This window comes from Nanorana parkeri, unplaced genomic scaffold (genome assembly GCF_000935625.1).
Source record: "Nanorana parkeri isolate BGI_ZX_2015 unplaced genomic scaffold, ASM93562v1 scaffold2126, whole genome shotgun sequence".
In the NCBI taxonomy this organism is placed as follows: domain Eukaryota; kingdom Metazoa; phylum Chordata; class Amphibia; order Anura; family Dicroglossidae; genus Nanorana; species Nanorana parkeri.
The window spans coordinates 59484-85652 of record NW_017308394.1 but is presented as its reverse complement, the minus strand read 5'-3'; the positions used below and the strand labels follow the sequence as shown (position 1 = coordinate 85652).

Genomic DNA, 26169 nt, shown 5'->3' with positions numbered 1-26169 from the left:
GTGTGCAGCTTCTGAGAAGATATGCTATTAGCGTAGTGGAAGCGATGCAAAATGCGCAGCCGCCTTCCCCGCTACGCTAATAGCGTATCTTCTCAGAAGCTGCACACAGCGCGCGCCGGTTTAAGTAGTAACCAGCACACGCTGTATGCAGCTTCTAACAGCGTGGGAGACGGGAGGCTGCACTTGTTGGTGGATCCACGAATCAGGTGAGTATTAGAAGAAAAAAAAGTTTTATCTTATGTTCTATTCTTAGTTCTATAATGGCATTGTAGTACTTTCAGGTGGAATACAGCTTCATAACATATCAGCTAGGGAACTACAAGTCCCAGCATGCCCTCATTGCCCCTGTACAGCAACCAGATATTGCCATTCCCTGGGTGATATGTGTGTGTGATGGCAGTGCCCATACAAAACGAATTGCTGTATGCCCAAATATAGTTTTTCGTATATTCGTGCATTTAATGATTCGTAAATTCGGATTTGCACAAACAGCCGAATCAACAGAATTTTGTGATTCAGCAAGTTTGTCCAAATCTGAATGCACATCTCTAATAAGATACAGTATATATCCAATATCTTTTCATCTGTGTTATACAGGAATGCTCTGTATGTAAGGGAGCTGTTCTTTTCCTGATTTCCTTTGTCCAGGTATGACATATGGAGGTGGATTGCTGGCAGTAACAAATATCCAAACCTCTCCAGATGTTTGCTGACTAAGGCGTAGGGACATTATAACATACAAGTCTGGATTTATGTGGCCCATGTAGATAAACATATTGCTCAGCTGAATTCACTTTAATGTGTCAGGTAATGAGATCAATGATACATGAATTCTGACCATGCGAGAAAATATCCTTTTATTGTAACTGGAAATCCCTGAGCACAGACGTGTGAGCTCTCCTCACTGCGTAGTCACTGTTTGCCAATGCCTGTGACTGGATCAGTGATGACGTCACTGACAGGAAGCAGGAGATTATAACTGGCAGGAAATCTGTTGTGTACCAGCTCATACATGCCGCTAATTATCAGTGCCCTTCTCCAGAGATAACATTATTCCAAATAACAACATTAATATTCGCAGCTTGGCGTCTTGTGTGACAAGAACTGTTGGCCGTGCATTACAATGCTGCAACCACAACAGAGGTCCTTTATGGATCGGTGTAAAATTTAAAGTGAACCTAGCAGCAGATCTATTTTTCATGTTAGGTGCTGCATGCTAAGTAATGTGTAAGTGTAGTACTTCCAGGTATTTATTTTCTCTTACGCTCTCTCGCACAATGCCTTCTTCACATTTTCGCTCCAAGAGCAGCTCCATCTTTGTTCAGGCATTATCCAGGGTCAGCCTCAGGCTCAGAGAGATTATTATGTAAATCTTGGGGCCTGCACAGTTCTTGGCTGCCTTCACAATATCTGAGCTTCTGTTCACACTTCTATGATGCACCATCACAGAGGTGCTGCAGGGTGCATTGTAGTGTGCTACGGAGGGTACCCCCATTTGAATGGGCTACCTACTAAAGCTAAATCACATTTAAAGAAGTGTAAGCATCTTTTTTTCTTTTTAGTGCACCACATCACATGGTAACAGGTTACAATGCGATGTGGTGGGATACATTGCACATGCAATGACTAGAAGAGATAATGGCACTGCAGGACACCTAACACTGAAACTGGCAATGCGGGATTGCATGCAGCATCGCATGTGCTCCTGCATTGCAAACATGAGAACGGATCCTGACACAGATCAGCCTTTGTTGCCGCCTCTCACCTTGTGACTTACTACTGAGTTACAATATTGCAGTCTGATCATTAAGACAAAAGAGACTGAGGAAATGCTTCCTCCTGCAGGCAGCTGACAAATGACATCATCCCAACCAAGACAAAGTCACTACTCTGGAGCTCATGGTCTGGACTGTTTTTTAATGCCAAATGGTAGCGTTTGTTTTGAACAATGATACTGTTGCTATATTTTGTGGTGCATCAGGAATTTATTAATGAAGACTTGTAAAGTCGCTGAAAGGTCTGTATAACGTGAGTGAGTCCACCCAATACTTTCTTTTTTTTTCTTGGAAACTTCAGTCGCCTTCCTCAACATTTGGCTCATGCTCAACTATCTGACTTTTCAGTCTTAAATGCATAATTTTATATTCCTCTTAACTACGGGTCTCTGTTATTTGATCCCATTATGAACTCTCAGGAGTTGGCAAGGCAGCTGAAATGTCAGATTCAGACAAAGAAAGTAAAGCTAAACAGAGACACATAAATCCAAAACCTAAACAGTTAATTTAAGGCTGAATATTCAGATTCTTGGATTATAGTGACCAGTTCTCGGTAATTTAAAAGTTCAGGAAATTACCAGCTGCTTCCAAGGATATAATAAGACTGTCCCTGAAAATTAGAAAGATTATGGCCAATGGGAGGAAGAATGGCTTACATTGGTAGTCAGTGGGAAGAATACCTCAGTACATTGGTGATTAGTAGGAGGAAGAATGCCTTTTTTATTGGCAGTCATTAGAAAGAATACCCTGGTACACTGGTGATCAGTGGAAGGATAAAACACTCCATTATTGTAGTCAATAGGAAGAACAGCTTAATACAGTGGGGATCAGTGGGAGGATGACTGCCTCTTATATTGGAGGTCAGTAGGAAGAATACCCTGGCACATTGGGGATCAATGGAAGGATGACTGCCTCTTACATTGATAGTCAATACGAATAATACCCTGATATATTAGGGGTCAGTAGGAGTATGAATGCCTCTTACTTTGGTAGTCAGTAGGAAGCATGCCTTGGTACATTGAGGAACAGTGGGAGAATGACTGCTTCTTACATTGGTAGTCAGTAGGAAGAAAACCACGGTACATTGGGTATCTGTGTGAGGATAATTGCCTCTCATATTGGTAGTCAGTAGGAAGAATGCCCGGTAAGTTGGGGATCAGTGGAATGATGAATGCCTCTTACATTGGTAGTCAGTAGGAAAAATAAAAACCCCGGTACATTGAGGATTTGTGGAAGGATTAATGCCTTTCACATTGGTAGTCAGTAGGAAGAATGCCCGGTACGTTGGGGATCAGTGGGAAGAAGATTAGATTAACCTTATCCCATGCAATGGCTCTGCCAAGTGACAAAGGCTTTCTAACTAAGCAGGGACTCTCATGGGGGTCACCGTTGTTCACTGTTGTACTGTATATGAATCTGCAAAACATAGAGTCCATATTAGGAGTAAATCTGTTGTTAAAGTGGACCTATCAGTAAAATGCAAGGTCCTCTTAATATGATAGGTCCCATCCCCACTCACAAATAGCAGCTTTACAAGTTAAAAGAAAAACTTTAGGGAAATAAGTAGATATATTTACCTCTCCAATGGCTTTCGTATTTCAGGGGTGAAGGCATGCTACTTCCGGTGAGATCATTTAGAATGGTGAGTATATCAAATCGCATGAGGAGACGATACAGCATAGTGTAGGATCATGTCCTCACGAGATTTGGGATATTTAGCGTTCCCTGGGATTTCCACAGAAGGAAGCTGACATCACTCTGGTCTAGGTGCCAATAGTGGAAGTCAGAGGTAAGGCAAGTATATTTAATAACTGTTTTCTGATTTGTTTTTTCTGTAGAGCTGCTATTTGTCAGGAGGAATGGGGTCCTAATATTTTCAGCAGATCGCATTTTTACTGCTAAATTATTGGACCTTGCATTGGACTTATGTTATGCTGTCAGGTTTAATGCATACATTTCTTAGCTGAGCCCCCCTTTATTATAAACTGGAATATAAACCTTTATAATAAACATACACGTCTTTTCCAAGTACCAATTTTATTTATGAACTTTAAATCATTTATTTTTAAATAAGAAAGTCAAACTATATTAAAAAAATTATAAAGAAAACAATTTGTTTCATAAAAAGAAAATATTCTGCCTTCCAATCCACTGCAATTAGTCAATTCATGTCAGGTTCAGCCTGAATTATTTTCCACCACTGAAACTGATGGTCTTTTTTTTTTTTTTTTTTCCCTGAGTAGGCACCATTTCCAATTCAGTCCAAAGATGCAGAATCGCTGACAGCATTTAGTGGAATTATTGAGTATTGCAATTTAAAAATGTCCATTAATAAATTAATTTATTCATTGTACATCCTCCCTAGAAAATCTAGCTCCGAGGATTCCAAACAATCTGCCTGCTTCACAGCCTCTCATTGACTCATGTAAGAGTCAGCAATTTTTCGGCGCAGAGGCTGAGTGACTCTCACTGCAAAGCTATATGAAGGACAAATTTGCCGGCCTCTTTCCTGACAGCAGCAATTATATGGTTCCAGCCAAGGAGGAGCAGAGCTAGATTTTTTGTGATGGTTACTATGCACATGCAAGTTTATGTCTGCGTTTCCTATTACTATAGAGTGGCTTTTCAAATGCCAGTTTTGAATGGAACATCTACCTTTTCCAAGCTTAGCCAGAAAAGCTAACAGGAACTATGAGGCCTTTGCTGCATTAATTGCTGACCCAGAATTCAACTGGTTATGTGAGACCTTCTGAAGGAGAAGATCAGCCAGTCAGTGGCTCCTTAATTCAAATTCTTCCCTTTTAGAAGCCAACACATGAGCAACATCTAGACTTCTGGGCAAATAACTAGCCGCTGTGGAATACCAGAACAGCAGTTTCTGCAGCTAAGGTAAGAGTTTTGTTTTCTGTTATCTTTTCTGGCTTTAAGGGTCCAGAGTTAGCTGGTTAATAATGGAGCGGTCTCATTTGACTTTATGGCCACATTAATGTGCCTTTGGATCACGGTATATGCTATGGAATCAAATGCATTATTGTAAGCTTTAAAAAAACGAAGCTCAAGACAGCAAATATGGTAGTGAACATAATAACAGCAGCAATTGGTGGGTTATGGTGCTACAATACAGGGGCAACCTGCACATCAACTCATCCTGTCTGATTGAAGGCACTCTTGAAATTACATCTGATGCCTCATTCATAATGTATTGTAGTATGTAGCAGTCTGCAGTCTTGTGTTGCCCAAGACAAGACCAGTAATTAGGCATCTCTGACTTTTTTCAAAGACTGGAAGTGCCTAGACATACCAGTGGACTGATGAAGACTTGAAGCTCTGCTCAAATGTGCTGAACACCCTCCACCACTCCTTAGTTCATGGTCTTGGTAATGGCTGATATATCATCAGGGCTTGATGTCCACCACTCTACCAAGCTGGCACAGCCAGCAGAAGAGAAACAGAGCCATAGTGGATGAGGAAACATTCTTGAATTTTCTTTGCTTGTCCAAGAACCTAAATGTGACTTGGTAAGCTTACCAGGCTTGTGAATTCCAGTTTAGCTTTGGTGTTTCCCAATGACATATAACTTGTTTTGACTGTAGTTTATATACCAAAGGGAGTAAAAGGGCATGGCTCTTCAGAGGTACCAAGCTTTGAGGGAAAATGGTGAGTTACTGTGTAAGTACTGGTGTTGTTGCCGTGCAGCTCTTTGTACTTAGCAGGAATAGTATCTGCAGGTCTTTGAACCCAAGCACACTAAAAGGGCAAGAGAGAAAGTATCTTTTGACCTAAGATATGAATGTTCAATCACAGGGTGCAAGGGCAAGTGCTGACCACAGGTCTCTGTCTAACGTTGGTTGTGGCAAAGTCCAGTACCGTGTTGTTTCCTTAACTTCTGTCCTCCAGTGTTAAGTCTCAGCTGCACTGACAAGATCGGACCACCATGTTTGACAGTTTCTCCACTTTTGCTGTTCTGCCAACGTAGTAGATAATAGGGAGTGGTTCCAAAACATCCGGTACACAGCATGGAGAGATAGAGGCACCTGGATTGTTCTGATTATAGAGAGCCAGGACCTGAAACCAACAAACAATGGGTTTTATTACAAATAGTCAGAGCTGTTGCTTGTTCCTGCACTACGAAAGCTTTCTCATGTTGCTAAAAAGAAAGAAGGACACTATGCTGTTTTCTCAATGCTATAATATGTTGAGTCACTGACCAAGAGCAAGTACGCAGATGTGACAATTACTTTTCTGCGTACTTGTTCCTAGTCAATGACTCAGAAGGAACTGAAGCTAAAGGTTTAAAGGAAAACTATGAGGTGAGTGCTTTTCACTCACCTCATAGTTCTAGCCGACCTGTGGCAATGAGACTGTCACAGGTCGGCTCAGTAGATCGGGAGGTGAGCGAACAGATAACGGCGTTCGCTCACCTCTCGATCCTGTGACAGCTCTGTGCCGTGACAGGGGAGGGGCTGGTTTCCCCCCTCCCCGCTCCGATCCGCCAGCGCTGACTGGCGGATCGGACGGGGAGGGGGCGGGTACAGCTGGCTCTGCCTCTAGATAGGCAGAGCCAGCTGTCACTTACGCAGCTGGGCGGATCCAGACATAATTGTCGGGATCCGCTTCAGCTGCGGCGTCTCAGTATACCGCCAGCAGTAGCTCGCGGTATACTGTGGCGTCTCCGTATACCGCGAGCTGTAGCTAGTTTGCCTCCTCCCGTTACCCTAAGCCCTCGTTCACACCTGAACGTTTTGTAGCGCGTTCTACGCTCGACGAACGCTCTACAAAACGCTCAAAAATATAAATCCTATTGTATTCAATGGTCTCGTTCCCACCTTGGCGTATTTCCGCCCGTCCCTAACGCGCTACAAAAGGTACAGGTACTACTTTGGGCCGTTTTGTTGCGCGTTTCCATTGGGATACAGCCAAGTAGCCTTCGGAAACGCGCTACCAAAGAGAATGTATAGTCTTGTTCTTTATATTTTCTGCCTGTGTTATACTGCAGTGGGAGGAGCTGATTGCGCATCTCATAGTTTTTGTCTATTTGTCACCCTGCAGTGGGAGGGACACACTCTATGTCTCAAAGTCCCCTTCTGTCTGTGTCATCCTGCAGTGGCAGGGATAGGGCTCAACCTAACCACTGAACCGTCACGTTCTCAAACAATTCATCCCCACATAGCTACCTCCTCATGTATCACTTCCCCCTCCCCTTTTAGATTGTAAGCCCCCAGGGGTAGGGCCTTCCTTACCATCTTGTCTTGAATTGTATTGTGATTGTAATGTCTTCCTTATATTGTAAAGCGCTGCACAAACTGTTGGCGGTATATAAATACTATGTAATAATAATAGCTCCCCCACTTGTGTCCCAAGATGGACATACCCCATGTCTCATTGCTTCCTTCTGTCTGTGTCACCCTATATCGGGATGGACATACCCCTTGATTTATATTTCCCTTTTGTCTGTGTCACCCTGCATCGTGCAGGGTGACACCTGCAACACTCAATGTTTCATAGCCCCCTTCTGTTTGTTTTACCTTTCTATTCGGGTAACACTCCATGTCTTATATCTCACTTTCTTTGTGTATCACCCTACAGGTGGAAAACACTTACTCCATGTCCCATAGGCCTTTTTTTGCAGTGGCAGAGACCGGATCCTTATTCAATAAAAAGTGCACTAGTGCAAGATGAGATACCCAAAGCAAACCAATTAAAATACATTTTTGCTGGTCTAATTTCTGGAAAGTGAATTTGAATGATTAGGTTGTGGTACTTTGGCCCTTGCATTGTTTATTTAATGTAACCAGGTGCCTTTTTCATTTATCACTCCCTTTGTTGGAAGGGTTTTTCATACTCAGTTGCCACTATACTCTAGGGCTTACCTTGCTGTACTGTTTGTCCATGCTCCAAATAAATGGACAACTTCCTAAACAATAATTGGCTTCATATTCTTTAGGTGCATGAATCCATTTCCAGCCAAGATCCTTGCGGAAGTTAATAGTAAGGGGTTTTACACAGCAGTTCTTTCCACTGTTCCTGTAATGGAAACACAAAGTTTTCTTTAGAGGGCTTTTCTAATTGTTCTATAGATTTATAAAATATCTTACTGGTAGAGGTAAAAAATATTAGAACAAGATAACTGGTGCAGAGGAGGCACCATAAAATGGCACAGCTCATCTTCTGGTCAATGCATGCACTACCAGTGCTTCTGGAGTCCCAGAAGCACTCAGCTTATGCAAACACTGACTTTCAGAATGACGGCATGTGCTTAAAGCAGACCTTTACCCATATCTTTAAAATAACAACAAACACACCTTTAGAAATGTTTAGTAATGACAATCTACAAACACACGGCTTTGTATTCTTTGCATTCCTTATTTCTCTTTTCTTCCCCAGTCTTCTGACAGTGGCCATGTTTACTAAGGGCAGATTACAAGCTCTCTCAGGGTGACACCTGCAACACTCAATGTTTCATAGCCCCCTTCTGTTTGTTTTACCTTTCTATTCGGGTAACACTCCATGTCTTATATCTCACTTTCTTTGTGTATCACCCTACAGGTGGAAAACACTTACTCCATGTCCCATAGGCCTTTTTTTGCAGTGGCAGAGACCGGATCCTTATTCAATAAAAAGTGCACTAGTGCAAGATGAGATACCCAAAGCAAACCAATTAAAATACATTTTTGCTGGTCTAATTTCTGGAAAGTGAATTTGAATGATTAGGTTGTGGTACTTTGGCCCTTGCATTGTTTATTTAATGTAACCAGGTGCCTTTTTCATTTATCACTCCCTTTGTTGGAAGGGTTTTTCATACTCAGTTGCCACTATACTCTAGGGCTTACCTTGCTGTACTGTTTGTCCATGCTCCAAATAAATGGACAACTTCCTAAACAATAATTGGCTTCATATTCTTTAGGTGCATGAATCCATTTCCAGCCAAGATCCTTGCGGAAGTTAATAGTAAGGGGTTTTACACAGCAGTTCTTTCCACTGTTCCTGTAATGGAAACACAAAGTTTTCTTTAGAGGGCTTTTCTAATTGTTCTATAGATTTATAAAATATCTTACTGGTAGAGGTAAAAAATATTAGAACAAGATAACTGGTGCAGAGGAGGCACCATAAAATGGCACAGCTCATCTTCTGGTCAATGCATGCACTACCAGTGCTTCTGGAGTCCCAGAAGCACTCAGCTTATGCAAACACTGACTTTCAGAATGACGGCATGTGCTTAAAGCAGACCTTTACCCATATCTTTAAAATAACAACAAACACACCTTTAGAAATGTTTAGTAATGACAATCTACAAACACACGGCTTTGTATTCTTTGCATTCCTTATTTCTCTTTTCTTCCCCAGTCTTCTGACAGTGGCCATGTTTACTAAGGGCAGATTACAAGCTCTCCTATTACTTCCTGGATTTCTGGCACATGTGACTAGACATGTTTACTAGGACATGTGACCATGCACATCATCTCAGGGGAGGAAAATGCCTTTCCCTGAGATCTCCTGAGATTACAGATGAGATTTCCTAGTAATGCTCTGCGTATGACAAGGCAATCCCAGTGTGCATTGCTTTGGCAAACTGAAGTCATTTTATCCCTTCAAAGCAGGAAGTGAATGCTCTGCAAGTGTAAGTATTTCCAAATCACAGCATTTTACACATGTCTATGTTATTATTAATCATCATACATAGAGGGATGCATTGGTAGAATTTGATTTTTGAGTGTAAAGGTCCGCTTTAAGAGCTGGAATATTGTGATAAGTTAGGGAAAAATGGGGTACCATAAGGTGCCTGCTCTGCACCTGTTTTCTTTTTAATATTTTCCAATGCAATGAAGCTGCGAGTATATTATTTGACATATAGACAATAAACCCTATCAAATTGCTAACACTAACTATTCAGTCCTCCCAGCCTTAGTTTTTACCTCAAGGAACATTTTCTCTAATCTAAATGATATAGTCACATTTTATATTTCTAGACTTGCTTCACATAAAATATTATATATGGAAAGAGTGAATGCATCCATAAATGTTTTTCTTGGATCCATTCTGTTGCCATTCGAATCTATCAGTCTTTCCAGTTCCACAGTATCAACATCATACAATTACCATGTGAGATAAAAGTTCTTATATTTGCCAAAATTCTGTGATTTTTAATGTAACAGAAACAACGCTGGATCCTCCAGGATCTCAAGTTTAATAATTGTACTCATTCATTAGGTCAGAATACCAGTTACAGTCCAACATTTGGTATGAGACTGTTGTTACATTTTCTATGATTTACATGGTAAAAAAAACCATTGTGATATCGATGCTGGCGACGTACACTGTACGTCGTCAGTCACGAAGGGGTTAAAGCTAAACTCCAGGCAGACAAAAATGACACAAACTAATATATTTTAAATGTATTTTGTTTTAAATGCAGGCAGTGTAAGAACCTTAAAGGAGAACTATGAGATGAGTGCTTTTCACTCACCTCATAGTTCTAGCCGACCTGTGACAATGAGACTGTCACAGGTCGGCTCAGTAGATCGGGAGGTGAGCGAACACATACCGGCGTTCGCTCACCTCTTGATCCTGTCACAGCTCTCTGCCGTGACAGGGGAGGGGCTGGATTCCCCCCTCCCCGCTCCGAACCGCCAGCGCTGACTGGCGGAACGGACGGGGGAGGGGGCGGGTACAGCTGGCTCTGCCTCTAGATAGTCATGCAGCTGGGCGGACCCCGGCATAATTGTCGGGATCCGCTTCAGCTGTGGCGTCTCAGTATACCGCGAGCTACAGCTCGCGGTATACTGTGCTTAGGGTGACGGGAGGACGCTAGTTTGTGTCCTCCCATTACCCTAAGGAGAACTATGGGGAAAAGCCTTAACCCCATAGTTCTCCTTTAATGTGACCATCGGCCTCTTACAATCCCCCAAGCTTGGACTAGGGGGGAGGGAGAAGCAGCAGAAGCAGACAATCAGTTGTGCTGCAGTGCAAGGAGCATGCTAAAAGGGTGATAAAGAGATGATCCCATCAGTCTGCTACTTCTCCTTTCAGTGTCCTGTCAGAGGAAGGTGGTGGGGAGGAGACCTGTAAGCATAACTGAATTGCAGCAGAGAGCAAATCAGATCTCCTCCTCTGCCAGATTTGACTGTATGGTGTAGAAAAGCTGTGTAAATATTAGAAATAGATGCAGGTTAAACATTTAGCTAGTGGGTAAAAGAGTTTTTGACCTGGATCTGGATACTAGGTGCCACACCCCTGGTAATAGTATGCAGAAAGGATTCTTTTAAAGAAAGAAAAGTGGGGTTTTGAAAGCACCAAAAAATGACAACTCCAAACAAAAAAATATATGAAAAATATATTTATTTTTTTGTTTGGAGTTGTCATTTTTTGGTGCTTTCAAAACCCCACTTTTCTTTCTTTAAAAGAATCCTTAAACATTTAGCTGTTTGCCTGGAATTCGGCTTTAAGCAGATTTCTGATATCGAGAAGATATGGAAATCCAATTTGTACAACAGGGTCATTTTAAAGCAACCACTGCCATTCCAAATTGCAACATGATTGCATAGCAAGCACCTTCCATGTAAAAAGGTCTTCTCGATCCTCAAAACCCACGGTGCCCTAACATGCAGATACGACCCCCTCCTGCCTATGTCCTATTATGCATGGCTGCATACATGTGGTATGTTATATAAATATTGTACAAATGGTATACTAACGTGCGGCAGAATTCCTCATCCACCGCTCTCTTGCGGCGGGTGTTGGGAGTCTGCTCCATTCGCCCCTCTGGGGTGTACGTGATTAGGAGGTAGGGAGGAAATTCATTCGAGGCGAGCTCTTGCATGTCTCCTCGTTTATTCGAGAACCCTAAAAAAACAAAACAGAACATCTCCAGGCTTCATTTACAAAAGGGTTTGTAAATGTATCAGGCTTGCCCCATCCGCCATTGACCACAGGGCCTTAACACAGAATACAACAGAAGAAAAAACTTTGAGCAAATCTTGGACTCCACTATTCAGTCCATCATTCTGAGTCATCAGCATGGAATAATCATTCATATTTTGCTGTCACTACAGTAGTTTATTCCTTTTGGTTAGCCACATCATGAATGAGTTATCCCTGCAGAGTCAGAACAGTCTTCATGCTTTGCAGGCGGTTTGAGAAAACTGCCAACTATTAACTTGAATTTGAAGGAAACCTGTCACATCCAACTATATTTCATAACTGAGAAGTCCATTTATTACTAGTTTTGATAGACTCCATCACTATCACAAACATGTTACCATTCAGATAGCATAAATGTGGTGAGGGGGAGGATTTGGTGATGGTGTTGAATGTTCTGGTGGGGGTGGGGTAAGAGCTTTTAGCAACCAGTGATGCTGTGACCGGAATGGGGGCAGCAGGTGTGCTACCATGTGTCCCACGTGACCCAATGAGATGCCACCTAAGGCTATTGTCGCAAGCTGCCTTGTTATAGCGACGGCCCTGCATAGAAGCTTGTAGTCTACTTGAAGGCCTGCTCAACAGAGAAATACAACGTGGGGTTTTCTCAAGTGTGAATACAGAAGAGGAAATACACTTTAAGGCATAACAGGCTCCCTATAGGGGCAGCTTACATTGCCGTCATGATTTGTGGCTCTCACTACACATTAGCAAAACTCAGTTATTGTTCTCTAACAACCTAATATGATTGTGTCCAGTGAACAGAAAGAGATTGTCGGTTCCCAGGCTAATTCGCGCATTTTAGATTCTGTTATGGCTTTATATAGCAGCACTAATGCATGATTATAATATGAATTGTGGAACATAGAGAATTAAGCTAAGAACTGAGAAACAGTATTTTGTACTCAGACGAATTATACTTAACTATTGGTGATATTTTTTTTTCCCTCAGAGTCCCCATCATCTGGTAATTCTCATCGTAGGGTTATAGCGCTAAAAACAAGTGCATAAATTGTGTCCCCTGATACCTCCAAATCTTAATGTGATCATTAGGCTACCACACCTTAACCCTAGAACGTAACCTTATTCCTGAACTGACCCCACAAATGTCCTCCCTAACACTTCAAATGAGATTGACAACACTGCCTGCAACCCTCTAACTGCGAGCTGCAGTGTCTGGTAGGGGGCGCATGTGAGACACGAAGGAGGATCTGCCTCGTTCAGTCAAGGTAAAGGAAGTTTTTTGTTTTGAGGTTTGTGCGTCACAGAGTAACTGGATTTGGCACCTGCTTAGACTGCCATATGTACTTCACCATAAAAACATAAAAACAGTTTAAATCGACTTTTTTGTGCAGACTAGATGGGGAATTTTTAAACTGCAAAGTTTGGACACGGCAAACTTCTTTTTCTGAACACACATTAAAAAAAAGTTATATACATGTTGCTTATCTTACCACCAATTTCCAGAATTTGTTCATTCTTAATATCCGAACAAGAACAAGGCATTTGTAGTTTGAAACTTTGATTCTCATCTGTGGGAGAGAAAGGAATACTTGGAAATACAGACAGTGAGTGCCATATGTGCTTAAACCATCATTCTCATGAGTGTTACACATAAAAGCTGTGTTGCTAGTAGTAGACACAAGGTATGCAGACTTTAAAGAGGCTCAGTCAGCAATCAGCATCTTTAAGAATCTCGAAACCTCCACTCTTGAACTGTATTAACAGTGCAGCCTTGCTTGCAGGGATTACTGGATTTTGTATTATTTACTTGTATTCTCTCCCTGTCAGAAAACTGTCAGGCTATATGACTATCCTTATTCCTGCATGAGCTCAGGACAGACAGCAGATGATCAAAAAAAACTGACATATACTAAAGGTGCTGTTAGGAATATATGAAACAACCTGAAACCGTTTCTTAATGGACAGCTTTAACCTCCTCCAGCAGCCCTGACACAGTGTCACCTTTATATCCCTGAACTCAGGTTAGAAAAAAAATCAGCCTCCATAGGAGCTTAACAGTCCAACATTAGGCTGGTATGTCTGCTTTAACAGGTAGAGATGATAAGTGAATAACAGAAAACACACAACCATCCCAAAGGGATAAGACACTTCTATTATAACTACATATGTCTACAGATTCAGATTCCCACAAATAGCCTTTTCTGACCGGATCTGTTTAAAGTGGAACTGGACCCACCAATTTCATGGTCTCCCAAAACAGTTACTTTCAAGGCATGCCAAGTCTCAAGGTTGCTAGTGTGCTTATTTCAGCTCTCAACCAAACTTTCAAGCTCTCAAATGGCTGGTGTCATAGCTGATCACATGTACACCACCAAGGCAACTGCAATCCAAGTCTACAGCAAGAGTCCTGCAGGTCTTAGCAAGAGCTCTGCAAGCTCGCTGGTCTGGAGACTTGCAATGCAGACTTACTGTAATTGTGCAACAAAATTGTGAAGCTTGGCAAGTCTGCAATAGTTTAGCAAGTCATTTTCAAACTTGCAGCACAATTACTTGCTATCTGGGCCAATGCATCCAAATGCGTCTGAATCCAATTTTCGGATCCTGTCTGAATTTCATTGAAAAACTAAATTGAATCGGACATGTGACTTTTCTGGCCAATCAGATGTGTTTTTCGTTTTAATGCATCGAAATGAGTCTGAATCCGAATTTTAGACTTGCATTCGGGAGCTCACAAATGTCATTCTGGTCTGGGAGCCTCATGTTTAGTTTTAAATAATATATGTCAGAATGTTGCTGCTACGAGTATTTGTTTGTATTATAGAATACTACTTATATATACATAATACTAAAACTGATGCTCCAAGACCCGAATGGAGTCCTACTAGCATTCAAGAGCTCCCGAATGCCATTCGGGTCTGGAAGCCTCAGCTTTAATATGGCTCCCAGACCGTATTGCTTTCTGGAGCTCCCGAATGGTATTTGTAAATTCAGAAATTCGGACTCCCGAATGCCATTTGGGTCTAGGAGCTTCAGCTTTAGTATTAATATCTGTATATGGTTTTCTGTGTATTCGCATCGAATATTCGTACACTCACGCGAAACTAACGCAAATTCGCATTTCGGACGAAACCCGAACCAAATTGAATTTCAGATCCGAATCCCGAAATAACGAAATATCCGAACTGAATCGAACCAAATTTTTCGGCAGCTTACATGTCTAATGCTAATAAAGGAGATGAGTAGGCTGCAGGTTGCCCTTAACCGGTTGCAGGTTGACTCGCCATCAGACACAGAATGCAGACAGTTGTATATAAGGTCTGCCTCTGCCCTGAAACATTTTGTCCTGCAGGAACCTCTGTTCAGATGAACAGAGCTCTTCTATGAGCTAACGGCTGTCGAATTTGGTAGATGATTACGGCGTATGGGTTTACATAAGGCAACCTAAATATAACATCTCCAAAAACTCCTTGATTGGAAAATTATACACACGATGGAATTCGTTGTTACAAGCTCCACAAGTTGCCTTCAATTACTGTTGTATTTGAGACCCATCATAACACCAACAGGAGCTGTATCCTGACAGCTACTAGAGTAGAGGTCAGCTCCGGAGCCGCATTTGGATCTTTCATCCCTCTGCTGCGACTCCCTGTCCAGGCCAGGGGCGGAACTACCTCGGTACGGGTGTGACTGCACCACACCACACTGTAATATGGGGAATATTACACTGTACTGTTCCCCATTATAATCTATTTCTCTGATTAAATGATTAGACAGGGCCGCTGTTCTATCAAAGTTTGTGACTGGGTTGGAATTTGTGACCGGTGACATGGTCAAACATTTCAACGTAATCCCTCCCAGTTTTTTGCCGGTGGAATGTGTGACCACCAATAGGTCAAGCATTCCAATGCTTTCTCAGCTGTTCCAGGGCAGATCGGCATCGCAAATCGTATGTGACCTATTGGCGGTCACACATTCCACCAACAAAAAACTGGGCGGGGTTACATTGAAATGTGTGACCACATCACCGGTCACACATTATAACTTAGTCACAAACTTTGATAGAACACCGCCATCAGGGGGGTACGGCCGTTACCCATATGAGGGGTCTGGGCAGCCTGGGGGGCCTCTTACATGAGTATCAGCTGTACCAGGGGCGGCATGGCAGAGGTGACAGGGGAGGGGGTGGAGGAGGCCGGGCCCCAGCAGCAGCAGGTAAGAGGTGTTGGGAGGAGGTACAGGAAAAGGGACCTGGGGCCAGCCCACCTCAGGCCCTGCAGAGCGCACCATAGAGAGTCTCAGATGGGCTGTGCAGGGTCACTCTCATGTGGGCTCTGCGGGGTCTCAGGTAAGCCCAGAGTCCAGTGCGTTACTAAGCCCAGAGTCCAGTGTGTTACTAAGCCCAGAGTCCAGTGCATTACTAAGCCCAATGCGTTACTAAGCCCAGAGTCCAGTGCGTTACTAAGCCCACATATACCTATATACATGCTATACATAGCACAGAGGCAAAAAACTATATTAGGGTTTTGTGGCTTCCGGTGTTTTCTTTTCTGTGGGAAACAGGTCCAAATGGCTCTTTGAGTGTTTAAGGCTGCTGACCCCTGTACTAGAGTATTAAAGCTTCTTACGTTAAGGAATTACCATCACATTATTTTAAAGTGGAACGGCACACTCCTATCCTTTACAGCCAAGGAGGGGGCCATCTTAGCCTCTATTTGGATTGCAGTTGTCATGGTGCTGCACATGTGATCAGCTATGACACCAGCCATTTGAGGGCTTGAAAGTCCATATGATAGCTAAAATAAGCACCCTGGCAAACTTAGCAGTTGAGTTGCCTTGAAAGTAACTGTTTTGGGAGACATTAAATTGGTGGGTAAAGTTCCTCTTTAAGCACAAGAATTAAAAAAAAAAAAAAAGTAAAAGTAAAGAAATTCTAAAGCCTAGTTATGGAGTGAGCCCAGTTAGAATAGGGAATGGTTAAAACTCTTCTCAGGATTTAATTTGCTATCTGTGTCCCAATAGGAGGGAATTCCCTTTACTTCCTGTCTCAGTGACACAACGGGAAGCCAGAGGTCAGGATTAGTGGGGAAATGTATCTTTCTTTTAATGCCAGTGTGTTTTACCAAGATTTTACCAAAGCAAAAATATACATTTTTGCTAAATTAATTTTACCCTCGGCAAAATGTTGCCGCAATTTTTCTCAGAATGCAATTTTAAAAAAGTTTTAGCTTTAGATAAACTTTAATATTTATTTAGGGGCATCCACCAGTTTAGCTACCATCTTTAAAATCTTGTAAGGGGTACGTTATTCAGCTCTCACACCTGTATACCCTTTATAGACCAGAGCAATTTTTACATTTCAACTGTAATTGGGTCTATTAATTCGGCGGTCATTTTGTCACCATGTAAAATAACAGATTCATACATAAATAAATGTGAACACAGTTTGTTTATTTTTTTTAACTTGCAAGGTTCCTTTCATTTACATCATATGTAGATCAAAGGTCACCCCTATGCTCTGCTATGAATGAGTCAGAGTATTTCCAATGTAGCAAAATGACATTGCTACATTGTAAATATTGTCACTGAAAATGCTGTTCTCCTGCTGTCAATTATACAGAAGCTTCAAGATCTGCTTCTGTGATAGTTCACAAGTGCTGGCTGTCAAAATGACAGCCATGATTTGCCAGTAAACATGAATGCATGTGTGGCCTCTCAGTAGGATAGAAAGTGAGGATAAATCCACCAGATAACAGTGAAAACCCAAGAAGAATTGTAATTATTCCCTAAAAAATGTTTTTCTCTTGATATAAACTCTAAAGCAGATGCCCTTTATTTGGGCAAACATATAAATCCTATTATATATATTATATTATTGACATATAAAATAATCAGTGGCAGAGCCACCCATCTTTGGATGAAAGCTACTGCCAGATTCTCCCCCTCATCTCCACCTTGGTACTTGTGCCCAATTCTAATGACAGCTACAGAGAGCTAGCCGTTAACAGCAAATCAATTGATTCCCCCATCCGCGCTAGATTTTCCCTCACTGCCTGTCACAGTGACAACAGCTTCACCAGGCAGGAAGTGAGGAAACTGTCCAATAGAAATACAGGAAGTGAGGAAACTGTCCAATAGAAATACAGACAAGTAAAAATGCTTTCCTATCAGATTTTATTACTTTAGACTCTTTAAAAAAGAAAAGCCAACACATGTTAGGGGTCCAAAGAACCCCCCTTCATTAGGGCTTAGTACTGCTGAATACAGTTTGTACTGGATTAATAAAATTGAAGGCTTCCTGAGGGGTAATTAATATGATCACTGCAGATGCTGCCTATGCCTGATGCGATCATGCAAATCTGAACTTTATATGCTCTGCTTTTGGCGCTTTCTTCCTAGCACAATCAGTATCTACTGGAGCAAAGAGCCGACCTTCTGCCACCATTTCGGGGAGAGGCAGCTAAGAGAAATCATTCCCTTGACACTGCTTAAGACCTAACTGAAAATACTTTCTGCTTTAGGAGATTCAGTGCCCCGCAACTTTTTTCTACTTCCCGAGCATTTTTATTTTTTCGCTGTGTCCCTTTTGTAGATTTCCCATGAGAGCCTTCTGACTCCTCTCAACATCCCCTTAAGTCACTTCTCGCTAAAGTTCTCTTTTCCAATTTAGCCACAAATGTCCAGAGGTGCGAAGGAGAGGGAAACAAAATCAAAGAGCTGAGACTTGGTACTACCACCTCTAACCCTGCTGCCCTAGGAACTGGTCCAATGAATGGCAAATGCAGTCCTGACCGTGCTCTAAAATATGAATGGCAATGAGGACTTTGAAACATTACAGATTGCTGGCAACTGATTATAGACAATATACATGTAGTAGCCTTAGGCTGGCTAATGGAAGCATGTTATCCTTGGGCCTTTCTTGATTTCACATTTAAGGGTCAGTTTTAAAACTGAAGTTTAATCTGTTCATATTTTGACCTCTCTGGTTCCTCCATCCCCTCCCCTTATCAACATGCTAATGAAAATTTTAAATAAAACCCTTTCTGTTTTCATTGCATACTTTATTTTAAATCCAGTGACATCATCGGTAGGTCTCCGTGCTTCTGTGTGCACTGCACACCATGGCTGGCGAAAAGGGACCAGCAGGGTGCTGTACGTAGCTTCCTGAATACATCACAGCACCCTCAGCCCTGATGCAAACAGTGAAATGGCTCTTGGGAAGAGTCATGCCAATATACTTTAATGGGTGGATGCCAGTTTAAAGGATTAGATGTTCCTATGCAGACTGCATTTACATGCAGGCCACCCTAGGTGATGCCCACATGTGTTCTGAGCCTCCATGATTGAAAGAATTGAAATCCAATAAACATAAGGTCGGGCCCAGGAAAATAAGTCTGCAAATTAAAGGGCTGGATGTCCTCTAAGTAACGAGACGGCTCTATCTGACTTGCTGCAGCTTCTAAAGGGCACTGTGAGAAGCTCACAGTGTACAATGAAATCAGATTAAGCAATTTCAGTACAGCAGAGGAACTGGTACAACTGTGCAAGACTAAAGGTAAGTCTGGAGTTCGGTTTTAAGATGGTGATGACTGGGCCTCTTTTGATAATAAGTAATCCACTGCAAAGTTTCAATACATAGCTTCTATACAGCTGCCCATATAGGGAAGCCATCCATCAATTTCACTAAATTTGTTTTCTGAGAAGACACATTTCAATGCACACTACTGACAAACTGTGAAGTCTGGCTACCATGATGGAGGCATTCTCTCCTATAGGCCCTCTCATGGGAAACTATTGCCACAGGCTGCTTATTTATGTGCCAACCCCAGACCAGGAGAAGATATAACGCATGTTACCTGTGTTGGTCAGCCATCGCTTCACAGACTCTGTCACATCAAATGAAATCCATTCCTCATCATCTGTTGGCCACAAATACATGCTATCAAGATATCGAGAGGAGACGTTGCTGTCAACCTGAAAGAAAATTAAGAGCCTGATGTTTAAATTGGGTGTAATTAAAAAAATATATCTTAAACTACACATATGCCGAATACAAGGAGTGTTTAAAGTGGATGTAGCATTAGAAACATTGTTCATGTAACCTGAACACATGCTAGAGAATGTATAACACTTCCATTTATTTCATATTTCTTATAGAGAACTCAGTACTCTCCCTGACCTGCTTTTCCCTCCGGAAGGACAGAGCCATCTTTGTTTAGGCATTATCCAGGGCCAACAACTAATGTCTAAAATAGATCAGTCCCTGCTAAAGCCTCACATCTTGTCACTTGTTGAAACGTTTCAAAGTTATGGTTTGATCAGGTTGAGGAGACTGAGGAAATGCTTCCACCTGCCTGGAGAAAACTGATGACATCATCTCAGCCTAGGCAAACTCTCTGGACAGGACATCAAGAACTGATTTTTAACAGTTACAGCTTTTCATTTAATAGACTACTGCTGTATGTTGCGAAATGCCAGGAATCTATTCAATAAGACTTGTAATGTTACTAAAAGATTCAAAGGTATGCATATTAAAAATGCTATTGGCCATGTAAGCTTGGAATGGTGTATGACATCTTATCTTGAGCTTCTGTCTCAGCAATACACTGGGACAGACACTTGTGCATCCAAAAGAACCAACACCCAAGCACAAGTGAAGTAACATGGTATATGCAGTGCAGGGTAGTGAGGAATGCATAGACCTGTACATTGGGGAGGCAATACAACCTCTCAACAAATGTATGGACCAACATAGGAGGGCAAATTCTACAGGTCAAGACTCAGCAGTTTTCCTACAACAGGAAAAGGGACATTTTTTTTCATGGCAAGTGAGGTGCACATTTTGGACAGAGAAGTCAACTGGTGAGAATAAGGCATGAAAGATGCCATATACATCAAACTGGAAAAATCAAAGTTGAACAGGAGTGGGGGCCTTCAGCGCTGTCTGTCTTCCACATATAATGCTGTTCTAACGTTTCTTCCCTTGTGTTTCCCTTGTCATGTGTATTGAAGGTTTAACACCTTTACAGACTTCCTGACACCAAGGATGGGATTATGTAGCTAGAGCACGGTGGTTCCACACCATCCACACCAACCATCCAGTACAATTAACATCTGCCTTTCCATGGTGATTGGATTACGGTGCCTGTACTACCTATGTGAATATAAATAGTTGGGTCTTTTCTGGACACTCATCAGAACTGAAGAAGTGGATTGGATAAGCTATGAAACATCTTCAAAGTTACATAACAAGTCCCATTGAAAGTGACAGAATACTACTAGCTATACCATGTCCTGGATAAATGAGAACCTTCACAGGTGTAGAGTGATTTGTAAACTGAAGAATATCAGTAAAACATGGTACTAATTCAATTTAGACATTCCCCAGGCTATTTAGGGACCTGTAATGATGACCAAACTTCAGAGACGTCAGAGCAATGAAAGATACTTGTTGATCGCTTGCTATGGTATCCATTTATGATGGTATCTTTGCCATATTAAAGAAGAGCACATATGATTATGAAAGCTACAGTTTTTTCAGATATATTTAATTCATACACTATATGGGCAAAATTTGTGGACACCTGACCATCACAACTATACAGGTTTGTTGGACATCCCATGGGCATTATTATTCTGTCGTTCCCTCCACCTTCCTCTTCCTTTGCGCCTATAACACTTCACTTTTCTGAAAAGACTTCCACACAATTTTGTTGGATGAGAAGACCTGGCTTACAACTGGGTTCCAATTATCCCAAAAATGTTGACTAGGGTTGAGGTCAGGCCACTTGAGTTCCTCCACACCAAACTATGTCTAGATGGACCTGACTTCGTGCACCTGAACGCAATAGTTTGGAGGCATGTCCACATATTTCTGGCTATATAGTGTATTAGGAATACAAATTGTACCATATTTACTCACCAAAACAACAAAGCCAATTTTCAGAAGCTGAAAGCTAAGTTACTGGTTTGCAGGCACCACGTGGTGAGTCTACTACAACCATTGTTAGCTTAGCCAGTTTAAAAGGAAACTTGTGTAGCCTGTTGTGATTTCAGCTCCTTTAAGAGAAAAGATATTGCAGCTGCAGGTGGAGCCAGAGAGCACAGGCTGTGGAGACTGTATACAGAGCTGATTTGGATACGTTTGCTGAAAGGATTTTTGAGAACTGCATTACCCAGGAGGCTGTGGGGAAGGAAACAGGAGGCTTATGGGTTGCAACTGCAGAGCAGCCTCAGTCTGGGACAGCCATCTGAAGAGGACAGACCTGTGTAACCCTGTGTGGGTTAAGCCTGTGTGAAACAAAGCTGTGTGGTCACCGCTGACATATAGGGACACACAGGCTCTGTGCAGCCGTCTATAGAGAGACTGATCTGAGTTGCTGAATCGGAGAGGACCCGATCGAGTGCCTGAAGTGAGGCCCGGTGACTTGGTTAACGCAAAGGACATCGAGGCCTAGTCGCACTGCCGAACCAGCCACTGGGGTGATCCAGCCATCCAGAGGGAGACGACTGCCAGTATCCTGAGTGAGTGAAAACTTCTTACAAGGGACCCAGATGACTTCACCTTCCTCCCAGAGTCGACTAGAGAGAGAGAGGACACCCAGCTTCCACCAGCAGACTTCATCTCTTCCCATTTGATCTGAGGAGTGGTGAGAGGCCTTTGGCCGCAGTGACACCCTGTTTATTGTTCACATCTGCTATACAGCAAGGGCCCCAACGTTGGCTAGCCTAGGACAATACTACTGGCCAGTAGTTTAGCGGGGGATAGATACTTTTAAGTAAAGATATTAATGTTGATTGCATTCAATCTAAGTATATTATCTGAGACATTCTGACATTGCAGGCTTTCCTGCATGCAATAGATTGCTGCTGCGTGTCAGATTGCCTTATCCTGTTATTGGTTGTATTACAGGTGATTGGGGAGCCGTTAAGTGTTTGTTCTATTCCATAGTCATTAAATCTGTTATAAAACTTCACAAGGTGTGCTGGTGTGCTGTGGGTTCATTGCTTGTGGTGTGTCACAGAGGTGAAACAGAAGACCCGATCATCCAGCGGCTCCTTCGGGGGTGAGCGCTACACTTGGTTCACCGATCAAGAGCAACATACAGAAGGTAAAGTCATTGCATCAATCTGCATATTTGTTGACTCAGAAAGTCATGAAAGCATTGAATAAGCATGAATGCCAGGCAACCAGCATTTTAAAAGGAGAGGCCATCAATAATAGCCAACATATATCTTGCAGTACAAGTTTCTTTTAAGGAACTCACAGATACACTTTAACAAAACAAATCTGCCAATAACAACTAGTCACAAAGTTTATCTTTCCCTTCCCTGGTCTCCAGTATCACATTTGTCACAGCAGTGAAGTTACACAGTAACAATAATAGTATTGATAACCCCCAACAGTGGCCCCATAAGCTCACCCTGTGCAGCTCCACTCTGATCTCTGTTCTCTGTGTCGCTCTTGTCGACTTTTTCCGAAATATTCGCAGTTCAGCCTGGTGCAGCATTTCATTGGTTACCACAATCTGCCTTACCCGGGCCGCGCTGAAGGTAAATATGAATTCATTGTTGCTGGGATTACCCTCCGGAGAATCTGCAGGAATAATCATAGGATCAAACTAGGGATAAGTCATTGGTGTCATTCATGCAAGTTTGTATGTACACATAGATCCTTGTACAGTACCTGCCCTCTGTTGTTTGGCCTCACTGGGGCCCTCACAGCCAGTGTTGCATGCTGGGTAAGTGCATAAAAGCTCAAGGGAATTGCCATGTGCTCAGTCTGGTTCCAGTCATGGATTACTCCAGGTTGGGGTGCTGTCCAGCCTGCCCCCGGGCTAAGCCTGAGGCAAGGAGGGTTGGAACACCTGAGTGTGGACAATGCTCTGTTAGGCTTCAAGCCTGGAGGAGGCCTTTGCTTTTAATTGAGGAGGAGAACCAGGGAAGCCGATGGTTGCTGGAGGTGCCTGGAATATAGCAGTTCTGGTGTCTCTCCTATTGAAGATTCTGTGCCAATCCCTATTCAACTGTGCTGCAAATGGATCTACACTGAATCTACACTGGAGTCTGTCTGTTCTACCCAGGATGTCTAGGATCCCTATACCCAGAGTGAATAGGGTAATACTGTTCTTCAGCATCATAGTTCTGGTCTGGATGTCTGTGTGCACTAGAAGAGGGCAGTAAATGCTAACGGGAAAGCTGCTTAACAAAATCCCTTAGACAAGCTATGGCTGACCCGGGTTATTCTGGCTGCTCCTTTGGGGGTGAGCGCTACATATGTATAGCTGGTAATTCTTTATATATATGAACGGAGTCATATTACATATACATTCCAGGTTTCCTGGTTATAAGTGTTTCTGTTTTATTGTTGCTCTCTTTTAATGCAAGTGGGTAGGTGAACTCGGGCTCAAAAGCTCACTTAGCTGAAAACAATACATTCTCTGGATAGCTTATCCTGTAATTGATTTTTATCACAGTGATTATTCAACTAACATTTTGATTGCAATGTCTGATACCGAAATAGAAATTCGAGGGGACCCTGTATTTCTATTAAAGTGTAATGCTCCCCAATCATTACATGGTGAAGCTGAATTCTTAAAACATGATGTCAGGGTGGGATTGTTTGCTGTTCAGTATAAACAGAAAGCAGATTTTAAAAATACCATTCATTCCATTTAACTCAGCTACAAGGACAGGGAAATCCTGAGATTTATACAGACTCTACTTATGATGGTGACATATACTATGTGACTAATGGACATCCCAAAACCATGAGCATTCATATAGAGTTGCTCCCTGTTTCTGGTTATAAGATCATCCACTCTTCTGGGAAGGCTTTCCACAAGACTTTGGAGTTTCTCTTGGGAACTTGTGTCTATTCAGCCAAAAAAAACATTTGTGAGGTCAAGTACTGATATTAGATGGCTCACAGACGGCATTTCAATTATTCCTAAAGGTTCAATAGAGTTGGGGGTCAGTGCTCTGTACAGGCCATGTAAGTTCCTCCACATCCAACTCATCTAACCATGTCCTCATGGACCTGGCTTTGTACAATAAAGTTGAAAATCACCATACTTTTGGCCACATAGTTCATATACCAGGGGTAGGCAACCTCAGCACTCCAGCTGTTGTCAAACTACACATCCCATAACGTAATGCTCAGACAGCCAAAGGGATTAATCCTGAGTTCCACAGGGCAAAATCATGATGGGTTATGTAGTTTGACCACAGCTAGAGAGCCTGCTTGGGGTCAGGGATCTGTACATGCCACTTGGGTTCCTTCACACCAAACTCATCAAACCTTGTATTTATGGACCTGGCTTCATACAAATGGACTCAAACATTTGGAGGAGTTTTTGCATACTTTTGGCCACATAGTGTGTATATACCAGAGGTAGGTAACCTCAGCACTCCAGCTGTTGTGGAACTACACATCTCATGTGGCACTGCAAGATTCTGACAGCCAAAGGCATGACTCCCAGGAGCAAAGGCATAATGGGATTTGTATCAGCGCAGCTGGAGTGCCGATTCCAAATACTTTTGGCAGGAATCCCAAATTGAGAAAAGTAACTGGGGGGGGGGGGGGGCACCCCCCTGAAATGATGGCAGATAGAAAAGAAGCTATTGCTTCCAGTGCTATGTGCTGTTTTTCTTTTTTTTGTAGTAGTAATATTCTGACAGCTACTGCTGTCAGAATAAAAGAAGAAAAAAACAGCATAGCAATCAGTAGCTAGATTGCTATTGGCTTTTTCAATTTGCATTAGCCCATAGCAAGCTGGCTATTGCACCCGCCCTCTTATGCTGTCAATTAGCAGAGGAGGACCCGATGGAGAACTTCAGGTCCACCTCTGCTGACTCACGGCAGCAGTGGGCGGGTGCAATAGCTAGTCTGCTATTGGCTTTTGCAAATTGAAATAGCCAATAGAAGCCTAGCTATTCATTCCTATGCTGTTTTTTTTCCTCTCACTGACGGGGCCGGTGGCCCCATGTCAGAAAAAAAAGAAAACAGACAGCAGGGAAAGGTCTACTCTGCCAGATAGAGCAGAGTAAAGCTTTCCGGGAGAAAATGTTTCTCTCCCGGGCAGCCAGGAGCTTCTATCTAATAGCAGGAGACTCCAGGAACGTCCGGGAGAGTTGGGATGTCTGCCTTGGTATACCATGCATCTTCATATATCTAGTGGCATAGGAACTAGAGTATCAGAGGTTGAGGTTGGGTCTCTGCTGTGAAAAGCAGAAAAGCAGAGGGTGATTAGGAGTTGGGGCATAGAGTGTGGTTGGGGGTGGATGAGGGTTACAAGGAGTAACTAGGTGGTTATTTTATCTGCAGGGGGGCTTATAGGGGTTCAGCATGTTAAGTATGAAGCATGGACCTGGCTTTGTACAATGAAGTTGAGAATCTGGAGGCATTTCACCATACTTTTGGCCACATAGTTTATATACCAGGGGTAGGCAACCTCAGCACTGCAGATGTTGTCAAACTACACATCCCATAATGTAATGCTCAGACAGCCAAAGGCAT

At 42.5% G+C, this 26169-nt stretch overlaps 1 protein-coding gene across 1 annotated transcript in view; it reads right to left on the bottom strand.

Moving 5' to 3' along the window:
• Positions 1–5111: 5111 nt before the first annotated feature.
• The window catches only part of LOC108800768 (transforming growth factor beta-1-like), a 39228-nt gene continuing 18170 nt past the window's right edge, over positions 5112–26169 (bottom strand). Inside the window, exons 2-7 of the mRNA XM_018572767.1 lie at positions 23075–23247; positions 19508–19625; positions 13145–13222; positions 11468–11615; positions 8606–8759; positions 5112–5840 (exon numbers count right to left, since the gene is read on the bottom strand). Coding sequence (XP_018428269.1) covers positions 5682–5840; positions 8606–8759; positions 11468–11615; positions 13145–13222; positions 19508–19625; positions 23075–23247 — 830 coding nt within the window. The 3' untranslated portion in view covers positions 5112–5681. The remainder of the gene's footprint in view (positions 5841–8605; positions 8760–11467; positions 11616–13144; positions 13223–19507; positions 19626–23074; positions 23248–26169) is intronic.